The sequence below is a fragment of the Sphaeramia orbicularis genome, chromosome 14, assembly GCF_902148855.1.
Source record: "Sphaeramia orbicularis chromosome 14, fSphaOr1.1, whole genome shotgun sequence".
Lineage (NCBI taxonomy): Eukaryota > Metazoa > Chordata > Actinopteri > Kurtiformes > Apogonidae > Sphaeramia > Sphaeramia orbicularis.
The window spans coordinates 32,934,520-32,946,639 of record NC_043970.1 but is presented as its reverse complement, the minus strand read 5'-3'; the positions used below and the strand labels follow the sequence as shown (position 1 = coordinate 32,946,639).

Below are 12,120 nucleotides of genomic sequence, written 5' to 3'. Positions count from 1 at the left end.
TCTTTTTTACTTGAAAAGGCAAAAAGCCAAGAATAAAATGTGTAGTGCTTCAACTACCTAAAAGTAAGTAAGGGGGAATAGCTTTATGAAAACTTATTAAATGTTTTTATGCAAGAGATAAATTTGTGGTAGAAGGTTTAAGACATTTTATTATTTACACAAGAAATATGTTGTGCTGTTGTAGGAAAAAATAAGTCAAAAAGACAGGTTGCAGGTGGTTTGCATATGAGTCCAAGTTGTAATAAGAATCGATCATCCTTAAACCGTCTTTAATAGCACTGCATGCAGTTTGATAAAATGGTGACACTTTGAGTTTCCATGATTTAAAGGCAAAGTACAGCCTTTGGAAAGCAGGGATTATTTTACACTTAGTGTAAAGAGACTATTTTGCATAAGAGATAAGGGTCAGAGCCAGTGGGAAGTGTAAATAATGAATGCACATAAACAGGAGTGGTCTGGAGTGTCACCTCTGATTTGTACCAGGCTCTGGGAGGAAACAGGAGGGAACAGAGCGTATAAAAGAAAATTAAATACGAGTTGAAAAAAAAAAGTCTTAACAGCAGAGGGAGAATGAGTGAAACACAATTTAAATCTGTGATATTGATGTTATGGAAGAGGCTGGAAGATTAGGGCCATGTGAGGTTAAAAAGATACATTTTGGGAGGACGGAGGTGATCAAATCTAAATTGTTCAGAGAATTTTTTTGCAAAACACTCAAATAAAGGGAACTTTGTACAAATCCACAGTTAGATGCTGATGATGTGGAAGAAGATATATTCCTTTTTGTTTCACTACAGAAAACGCAGTATGATAAAGTGGCTGTAGTGGCTTTACCTTTAGCTACTACTATGGTGTGGAAGGGTTCAACCTGTTATATTTGCATGAATGAATGTCCAGATGGTTTTCTTTGTCTTTGGATATGCCAATCCATTTATTGAAATATACCAAGTCCAAGCGTTCATTATAGGTCATAATCGTTGTTCTATATACGCTCTATAAATAAACAAAATAGGCTGCTTTACATAAAAAACACTGAAAACGCTGACCAACTTAATTTACTCTGTGTTTCGTGGTGAGAAAATTGTTCAGGGCAGTCACACACGCACCACCCACCTCATACAGCAGATATATGTAAGCTTGCAACACCCATGATGAATTGCACAAGTGGAAATCATCACAACCACATCCACTAAGCAATTATTAAATTAACGTCAAAACAAAAAAGAGGAATAAACAAACAAAAATGTATTTTGGCTCCAACAGTGGTGATAAAGTAAAGTATTAAATGAGTGGTAAACTGTTGGGCTGTAGAACTAACCGTGGACATGAGATGAAGATGAGGAAGTGGAACAGGTGGATGTCGTGGTGTCATGTTGTTACCGTAGCAATCAGACTAATCTAATCTTTGCTCCTTCACTTAGTATCCATTCTGTATTTGGTTAGCAGATCAATTTAACAACTGGTATTTAAGGTGTTGAACTGAGTCAATGTACTTCTACTGTAGATACACCGTGACCTTTAGCATGAAGACATATAACAGGTCAAAAACTCAGTCTATCTCTGTCTCATCTACATCTAATTCAGCATCATCATCATCATCCCTCTTACACAGCTGCCAAACATACTTTACTTATTTATATCTTATTAATTTTCTTGTATTGGTCCATATGTGCACACACAGACATACACACAACAAAGTGCTTTTTAAAAGACTCAGAGACATGTTGAGGTCACAGTTTGTGGGTTTCTGGAGGTCATTAGAGGTCGGAGACACTGGCACTGCCCCAGTCGATCTGGTGAATAACCTGTACCTGTGTGGTGTGTGTCTTCCAACTTTGCGTTGTAGTGTTTAATGACAACCCCTTTACTTCATACACAATCTGTTGCATTTTCTGTTGTTTGACTATGAACACACCCTTTTCCACAAGCAAAATTTAGGGCTTGGTTTAAAATATTCAGGTCTGCAGCTCCGAATGATCAAACCCAACACAGCAAATGGCTAAAACCAAAGGGCTGCATAAATTGGTCTCTAATTTTCGTGATATTTTAACACAAGCACCTGCTTCTGCTTAAAATTGCACGTGATAAATATTCATATTTCTTTTTCCACATTCACAAAGTCCACATTTTTACACACACTAAATGCTAACTGTCAGAATCGCTTCTGTTTTTTCTCTCTTCCTCCCCACCCCTTGGCTCTATTATTGTTTGCAGCAGCAGCGATGGTGGTGAACAGAGGAGAGGAGGAGGCTCGATGCCCACTTGGCCAGTTCCCATGTGGAAACATGAGCGAGTGCCTTCCTCAGGCTTTGCAATGCAATGGGCGAAAGGACTGTGTCAATGGAGCCGACGAGAGTCACTGTGGTGAGTCTGTATGTGTAAACTCGACTGGTGAGTGATAGCTAAAAATAAGAGTTTGATCTGTTCTGTACTATCTGACACACAGCTGGTTTCACCTCTGGTGGATGCTCAGAGTGATACAGTCCACCTGCCAAAACCGCTAAAGACTTTTAGATTTTCAAAGGGCTAAAGACATAAATCTTTGTAATTGTACAGTAAGTGGTTCCACGATAATAATAATAAAAAAAAATGGATATGTCTTATGATATAACTTGAAATACAAGTGTGTTTGAAATACTTTTCTTCATTTATTTGGCTGCAAAGTTTTTCCCACAAGCATAAGTTGAGCTCAATTACAATGTGAACTCTGTCAAACATGAACCGAACACCCTTCTTGAGGGTTTTGTTAAGGGAACAAACCAAGAAAAGCTGAACTCTGGATTGGCGGAGAGTTCATGAGAGCGTATAAAGTAGGGCCCGAACCAAGTTTTAGGTTTACCTCATGTGTCGAATGTGCAAAACTCTAGAAATGATTGAATTAACAGCAGATGAAATCAGACAGTAACCTGGCTGCTCCCAGTGAGCACAGAGGTGTTTTTGTTGCTGCTGAATGCATAAACTTTTTTGTTTTACTAAACTCTGAATGTATTTCTGATTTTAACAGTTACCAGACCCCCCAAAAAACACAAGAACAATACTGTATTTTCACCAAGATTTGTGATTTTTTTTTCTTTATAAACAAAATTAATTGAATCACAGTGCTTTAACAGATACCTCAATATGTTTACACAAAGTTTTGACCATGGTGGCTTTATCTAAAAACTTGCTTGCATATAATCAGGAAAGCACGGCAGATTTTTGCACATTCAACCTCAGGCCAAAACTGACCTGAAATGGATTTGACAGTTAATGTAGCTTACTTCCCTTTGCTCACGTCGGAGTACGCCGCTAAACACTGGAGTAGTGTTCCTGACAACATCAAAACACATCTCTGACATTTAGCAGATGTGCATCTTGAGACATTTTGTTCCAAAATGTGGTCGGCAAATAATTTTATAATACAAATCAGTACCAGTCTGTATTCACGTTGGTCTGCATTTAACTGAGAAGGTCATCATCTTAGAAGTGGAGTCAGCTAACATCAACAAACGACTGGCACCATCCATAAAACATGGTTAACAGAATTAAAAACAGGCACATATTGGATAATTCTCCTGTCAGTAGCCCTAACCACAGTGCCGATGAAGATCCAGAGTTGGTCCCTGAGCACCTTTAATGGTAGCTCACTACTCCTACTGTGTGCTAATGCTAATGCTAATGCTAAGTACTGTATGTGTATTAGGATGGGTAAAATGATAAATAAAGTCAACTGTAACTTTAAAAACCTTCAGACTGACTCCAACATACATGTGCAGCTTCATTATTGAAAGCCTTTACATAAATAAATAAATAAATAAATAAATAAGTTAGAAAGTGAACACTACTTTATTGGGACCATTTTTAAATGAAATAATACTTAAAGGTGCCATTTGTAGAATTTTTGTTGTGTCAGCAGATGGTCACTTGATAAAGTTCAGTCTAAAAAAAAAGCTTTGTCACTCACCTGAAATGTTTTTGGTTTTTTTTTTTGCTAGAATGAATGCCTATGGAGGAAATGGAAACAGCTTATTGAATAAATTATGGCGTGGACTGGCTCAGTTACTCCTCTGTCACACCAACTTTAGATTAAAAACAGGATGCTCTGCTCCTTCAACTTTGTTTAGTAGAACCACATATTTCGTAGCCTACAGCACCACCTACTGGTAATGCAATGCAGCCTGTATTATTTGTTTCAAACCAGTTTATGGAAATTCACAACATTCACATTTGCACTTTTGCAACTTACCAAATATTTTCCTTAAATTTGCTTTACGTTTTTCATGCGTCGTCGTTTGTGTTGATTTAGTTTGGGTTTTTTTTGTTTTGTCTCTTCCTGTTTTACTTTGGTGATGGTGGTGGCCTTCCTGTTTTTGTCTGCATTCTGTCTGTCTTGTCATTGTCTTCCCTAATTCCCTCATTGCTTGCACCTGGTGTTCCTCCTGTGATTACCCACACCTGAATGTGAGTCCTGCCTTCCCTATATATTTCTCCTCGCTCCCTTTGTCTCTTGTCAGTGTCGTTTCTGTGTCCTTGTGAAGATCACCTCTTGTTAAGTATCTTGAAATCATGATCCATGTGTTTTTGTAAATCAGGTTTTTAGTTTAGTATAGGGCATGTTGTGCTTCTCCTTTTGTTCTTAGGTATTTAGTTTATTATTGAGCGTGTTGTGCTTCTCTTTTTGTTCATCCATTTTTTGCCTTTTGAATTTTTGTTAAAATAAGTCCCTTTGACCACTGATCCTGGAGAGTCTTGTGCATTTGGGTCTACGCCGTGTGTCGTATCGTAACAACGTTTAATGGAGACAGCTACTAAAAATGAAACCTACAATGAAAAAATGACTTGAGTTCTTTTTTATTACATCCCCCACCCCACCCCCGGAAGGGGAGGCAATGGGTATTGTTTTCAGTTCGATTCATTCCTTTGTTTGTTTCTTTAACACTTTAGCAGCAAAACTATTGGCTCAATTCATACCAAATTGGGTTTATAGATCACCAGTGACCCAGAATAGATGTCATTACATTTTGGGAAAGGTAGGTCAAAGTTCAAATGTTTTATGATTTTTTTTTAATAATCTTCCCATTAATGAGCAAAATACATGCGAGGGGTGGGGTTTGTTGTGTCTGACACCACTTGTTTACATCTACTTTTCACATGCTGAAAATTAAACAGCAATCTGTAAAACTGTGAGCAAATTTTGCTCACACACTGAATGTCTGAATACATACTGTTATGACATGTTTTTGTAAACATGATTGCCTAAAGAGAACAGGTGCAGACCCCAAAGCTTCCTGGAATCTTAACTGTTTTCCCTGTAAACTTCTCAACACCTTCAAGTCAAACTGAAGTGTGAGACACTGGGTAAAACGTCTTCAGGGAACTCAGTGTTCAGCCTTGAAACCAACTTTAACTTAAGAAAAATACTCAAGTTTCCTTAGAAAGAGCACATGAACAGCTACAGTATTAACCAGGAGATACAAAAAAGAAAAACACATGACCGTAAGAATTTAATTAATTTAATAAAACCCATGTCCAATGATTTTTTCCTAAAGTAACTCAACTGGTGCAAAAAGAAAATACTGTAAAAAATGTTTTGGGAGTGAAGTTATTTTACTGAAATTGTAGACCTTAGTTTCAATAAAATATCCTGTATTTTCATCCACATGGCTGTTATGTTTTTATATCTCAACTAATAATAGGCCATGATATGATGTATGTTTTTTCTCTTTAAGTGAGTCATGAAACACCTAAACACAACATTCATTAAGGATCAGTCAGATGATTTCTACATTCTAAACACATCAGCGGTACAATGTTTGGATGGGATACTTGAACATGGTAAGAATTCCACAATATTTAAGTGTAATGTACTGTAAGTGCAAATTTGCAAAATCAACAGCAACAACCAAAACTCACCAACATGTCCAAGTCTTTGTGTTTGAGTTGCGTTTTGGGTAGAAAGGTTTTAACAAGAAAGAGTCTACCTTTGCTATACACACACACACACACACACACACATTTCACACACTGATATTTCTGCGTAGTTCTGTTTCTTTGCTAGTAATGATGACAGTCTTCCAACATTGCTTGGATTGCCTTGTTTTCCTGGATTTATGTGTCTGCCTTGAACACATCACTCTGCCTTGTTTGGTTTTCCAGGAGACAACATCGGCTGGGCGGACTTATTTGGTCTAAGACTGGTGAATACCCGTCCAGTGGATTTTAACTCACAGACTGAGTGTTGTAAGTGCATCTGTGTATTAATGCAACAAAATATGTGTGTTAGTACAGACATGGCATTTCTGTCTGTGCAGATGTTTCTAGATCAAGCTGTGCAATGTAGAACGTTTTATGAAGGTTTAAGTAAAAGTTTTCTCTAATGAATAATAGACTGTAGTACATGACAGAAGGAAAGTGAAGATTTAGTTGTTGTTTTTTTAGTTTGAAGTTTACGTCAAACACAAATAGAAGCAAAATACAAAGGTGAACAAAAGGCAAAGAGAAACCACAAATTTAACCCATAAAGACCCAGTGCTACTTTTGTGGCAATTCCTATATGAATTTTCTCTATTGAATCTTTCTTAATTGGTTTATCACTATTTATTATAATATTATACACTGTATTTTGCATTTTTTTCAGTTTGAATCCTGTATTTCCCTGCATTTAATTCACTGATCATGTAAATGTTTATGAAAAGTCAGGTTAAAGTTGAAGGTTATTATATCAGAAACAGAGAAAACTAAAGAAAAAGTGGCTTTTTTTTCAGGAAAGATATCATTAACTGAAGATAAAAACAAGTGTCTCTATCCACTGACATTTGTCAGATTCCATGGGTTTTACTGGTGAATCAATATTTTAGAAGATGACAGTGTTTCCGCGGTAACTACAGAGGCTCTGAACATCTAAATGAGTCATATCTGATGACCATGAAAAGATGACAAACTGTATTTTACATCAAGTATTTATATGTATTGATAGGATTAATGGATCAACAGGTATTAAACAGTTTAGGTCAGTAGATGCTTTTGGTCACCAGTGGTTGTTTGGGTCTTTATGGGTTAAACAGAACATGTACTGATAAAATTTGTACAGACTGAGCTTTTCAAATGTGAGTCTTTGTCCTTTTACCCCACAAAACCACTGACATGTATTCTGCATAAATGTGTATAAAGTGTTTCTATGTGTGCAGCCTTGGCGGAGTATCCAGAAACCTGTGACTGTCAACAGACAGTGGTCATGTGCGTAAACGTCGACCTAGAGGATGTTCCACTGCTTTCTTCAAACGTTACTTGGCTGTAAGTATTTGTCTTTTATTTTGGCTCAGTTTTGGTATTTCTTTGTGGGTTTTCACATGCTTTTTTATGATAATCACGTCTAAAAACAGGGTGATGGGAAGCCCCCCAAGTGCTGTAAATTTCCTCCTGGAGGTATTTCATAACACTGGAACACAGGAAGATGTACCACCAGACAATCTGATACTTTGTTAACCCCTTTGCTTTCATATTATCTGCAATAATTAACACCCGAAATTAGCAGAAAATCTAATTATATGTAATGAAAAAAGAAATGTCATTCATTAAATCCTCCCCCACACTATGCTCATGATAGCACATATTATATTATAATTTCCCTCGTGCACAGGGACACCATTACCACAGTATCATCACGTTGCATTTGAATTCAGTTACATGACACTGTATCAGCATGTGCACTCTGTGAAGTCTTTTCCACTTCGTCCTGTTTGATCTTTGACTTTAGATTTATATTTTCCATTAATGGCTCTTGAACATGACTATGTGCCAGCACATAGTTTCAGAAGGTCAGGAATTCTCAAGCCATTACAATACTACAGGGACGAATCATGACTGTCTCAGTGGACAGTCTGGAATAAGGATCAAAGAAGGCCAAAAACAGATATACATAGTCTGTCCTTTTGTTTTAGCACCAGTTTTCCAGTCTTTTTTTAATTTTATCATGAAATTAGGTTTAATTGTATTTAGTAAGGCTTCTGTTTCTTGCAGTTAAATGTTTCCAGGTGCACAATTCATAAAACACAAAACAAGATAGTTTATCATACGGTTGTCTTTTTTTTTTTTTTTTTTTTTTATTACAGTGCCATGGAAACTAAAGTGAATCACACATTTCTCTTTATACCAGGGGTGTCAAAAATTACATTGAAGATATTAACAATCAACAGTGTCAAACTCATGTTAGTTCAGGGGCCACATACAGTCCAGTTTGATCTTTAGTGGGTCAGACCAGCAAAATAGTAACATCATAATCCAGTGTTTTTCAACCTTGGGGTCGGGACCCGTGTGGGGTCGCCTAGAATTCAAATGGGCTCGCCTCAAATTTCTAGTAACTGATAAAAATCAAAACTTACTAATAAAAAATATATGGTGAGTCGAGAGAGACAATCCCAATCCATAAAAGACATGACAAACTGTGAAGCTGAAACTGAAGCACTGTTGTACTGTTTATCTTTCAAATGTTCATTGTGGTCGGTTTCAGATGCTGTAGCTCTTTCATAATTCATAATTTGAGTTATTGTTCAGTATTAATTGTCAGCCTTGTAAATCCAACCTGGACTGACTGTACATATCCTGACCAAGGAAAATAAAATTCTCTCTTTGTGCAGTAATCTACACCTGGCTTTTCTGCCTCCATCCATAATAATATACATTATATAGCCTAAATGTCATCTAAAATTAATATTTATTTGCAATATAGTACAAACTATTACATGATCAAAAACAAGATAAAAAAAAATGTCTCCATTTTGAATGCCTGGGGTCGCCAGAAATTTGTGATGTTAAAATGGGGTCATGAGCCAAAAAACTTTGGGAACCGCTGTCATATCCTATAAATCAGTGTTTCCCAACCACTGTGCAACTGACGTGATATACATACATACGACTGCGTGTACCAATGATCCACTCTACAACAACAGTTTCCCTTTGCAAAGTGAAAATGAAAGTGAACCAGCCCTGATGTGGTGTATTCTGTTAATAAAGCCCCCTCACTAGTGATGTGCGGACCTGCAGGACCCACGGATCAGGTTGGGGCGGGGGGCATACGCCTCTATTATACGGATCTCAATCCATAAGCCAGGGTTCCATCTGAGGGGTCACTGACGCACCCCTCTTAGTTTTCTTGTTCCAAACGCCCCACGTCTTTATTCAATTCCTGCAAGAATATCAGCTTTGTGTTCAGCTAAACAGGCCCAGGTTTCACACTGACTAAGTCAATTGAGATTACATTTGCATTATATTTCAATAAATATACTTCTCATGACATTTTTGTTTGGTGGTGTGCCTTGTGATTTTTCTAATGTAAAATATGTGCCACAGCTCAAAAAGGCTGGGAAACACTGCCATAAATAACTGGCATGTTGACCCATGGGGATCCACAGGTTCCAGATGTGGTAGTTCTTATGCTGTTGGGTATTCGTGCATGCTGTACCGCATTTGTCCAGCAGTCACTGTCAAAGCGTTGTAGGCAAAGCAATGTGATTATTAGGCTAGTGTGTTCCAAAATTACTAATATCTCCCAAAAATATGGGTCCTATCAACTTGCAGTTTTTGTTACTGTATTCCTTTACCAAAATTACATAAGTATGCCAAACTGCAACAGTCAACTCTTTCCGGATTTCGTGTGATTCCCGAGACACACACGCACACACACACACACACACACACACACACTATGCTATTATTTTGCTGATCCGGCCTCCTTCAGATCCTATTGGGCCCTTGAGGTAAAATGAGTTTGATACCCCTGTTAGATACACATTCAGGATGCAGCTGTTTGCTTTTCTGTTACTGAATGAATAACCTAAACTCCCATGATACACCACTGTCCAGAGACACTGGGACCCAAACACAACAAAACTGCAATCGAAAGTGACAAGAATATATTCTGCAGGGACTACAATACATTTCAGAGCAAGGATTTTTCCTTCATTTTTATTTGGTTTCTCATTCGGTGACTCCAAACGCTTGGTGACTTTGCAAATTGTTTTATTTTCTCAGACCGCTGCACCCCAGTTTTTTTTACTCCCATTCAAAAGTTGATATTGTTCACGCTTCTGTTCAGGTTCAGGGTGACATCACCTTTCTTCTGTTTTTACTGCATCAGCTGCTTCTGGTTTTCAACATTCTTTCCAAGGTTTTATTGATTGGTCAATGTCACAGCTTGGTTTTTGATTTTAGTTTGATGTATGACTTTGAACTGTCTACAATACCACTATGTATGTTAGTCACTCCCAAAAAAGCATAACCCCACTACTTTAAAGGACTTGAAATTGATTTTTTTTTTCATCCTCACAGAAACAAACCCAGAGTTCTGGGCTCATATAGTAAATTGACAGAATCATTAATAAAATCCCCATTAGATTTATCACCAAAGGTTTGCTCCATTTGCTTCCTCAGACCTCACCTTCATAAACATCTGTAAAACAGTATTGTCACTTTTCTGGAGAATTTATGGTGACGCTCAAGGCACAGTCGGAAATCTGATTATATATAGTATACATACTCAGAAAGATGTAATTTATTGTTTTTAGGTTAGCTTGCACTTTGTCATAGGTGGCTTTTTTTTTTAACAACAAATTAATCTGTGTTCAGTTTGTACAAAATCCAGTACTGCTTTCAATATTAGGAATAAATCAACATGTTATTATTGTTTGTGAGTTATACACGTTGCCAAAGTCAAGTCAAAGTCAGCTTTATTGTCGCATACAGAAAACTAAAATTACAAAACTCTAAGGCTCCGCGGTGCAAAATAAACAGAAAAAATAGAAAAAAATAGAATACAATATAACTATACTATAAACAATATAACTGTAAACATAGAATATAACAATAAACAGCAGGGGGTGAGGAGACAATAAAAAGACAATAAAGGGGCAACAGTGAAGTTAAACAGAGGAGGTATTGGTAATATAAGTTACTGTATTAAAGTCTGCATATTGCATATATTCACCAGTGGCTATAAAACATCTACTAACCATCAGTAGTCAAATAACGTAAACAGATGATTGGTATTCTTGTGGTAAGACATAAGGGGTTAAATAGACTAAATGACATTCCAGACAGAATCAGAATCATCTTTATTCACCAAGTACATAAACACATGCAAGAAATTCTTTGCCGGCAGATGTTGTCTCTTTAGTAAAGTCTGAATACAAGTAAAATGAGAAAAACTCACATACATATAATACTTTCATATATACATATAAACTCTACTTATGTATAGACACAGTATCAACTTACGTACAGACAGACATCAGGAATCAACCTTGCGGTATTCATGAAATGAAGTAGTTCTTAATGTTGTGCTTATTTATGAATAATTACTTACAAATGCAGTAATTCCACACTATATAAACCTTTTCCTGACTTTACCAACTAGTCGTGACATCCATGTGAAGTCAGTCCCAATGAATTATAGCTGAGTTTATTTTAGAATGAAAAAAGCTGCATCGACATAAACATTCTCACAAATGTGTATCAACAGGAAATGGACAGTAAAACAGGGACCCCGCAGTACTGAGGGTTATTCTGGAGTGAGATTGAAGAGTCTTGTCTAACGGGTTGTGCTTTGAAAGAGGTGATAGTAGTGAAATTGTAGTAATCAGTGTAAAGAGCTTGGCAGAATAATATCAGCAGGAAAGATCAACAGTGTAATGTTCACACACACAAGAGCCAATATATTAGTTTAACAAAATGAGTGCTGAATGAAATGACATAATTCGACCCTCACAATTTAATTCATAAACTGCCTGAACTAAAACAGCAAAATGTAAATTGAAGCCACTGCTGCAAAACATAAAAGATGTAAAATAATCACCCTTTGACAATACAAACATTGCTGCAGTAAATTGTCCTCACCTATGAATGGATAATAAATCTATTATTTTATATTTTTAGTCTCATAACTGTGAGAAAATATTTTCGCGCACCATCTCCAGTCTTATTGAAACTTAATGACCACGCTCTGGTCTGTCTGACCTTCATTACATATTGGCACACATCGTTTTGTCATTACAAATAATGTGTCACATCAGCAGCTGCAGTGAAGCAGAATGAGATCAGAGACTTTGTCATCTGTAATTTTAATTGACTGAACAAAAGGTCGTCAGC

General features: G+C 36.8%; 1 protein-coding gene across 1 annotated transcript in view; it reads left to right on the top strand.

Moving 5' to 3' along the window:
• rxfp2a (relaxin family peptide receptor 2a) overlaps positions 1-12,120 on the top strand; it is a 79,117-nt gene that overhangs the window by 20,652 nt on the left and 46,345 nt on the right. Inside the window, exons 2-4 of the mRNA XM_030153716.1 lie at positions 2,215-2,364; positions 6,136-6,219; positions 7,167-7,272. Coding sequence (XP_030009576.1) covers positions 2,215-2,364; positions 6,136-6,219; positions 7,167-7,272 — 340 coding nt within the window. The remainder of the gene's footprint in view (positions 1-2,214; positions 2,365-6,135; positions 6,220-7,166; positions 7,273-12,120) is intronic.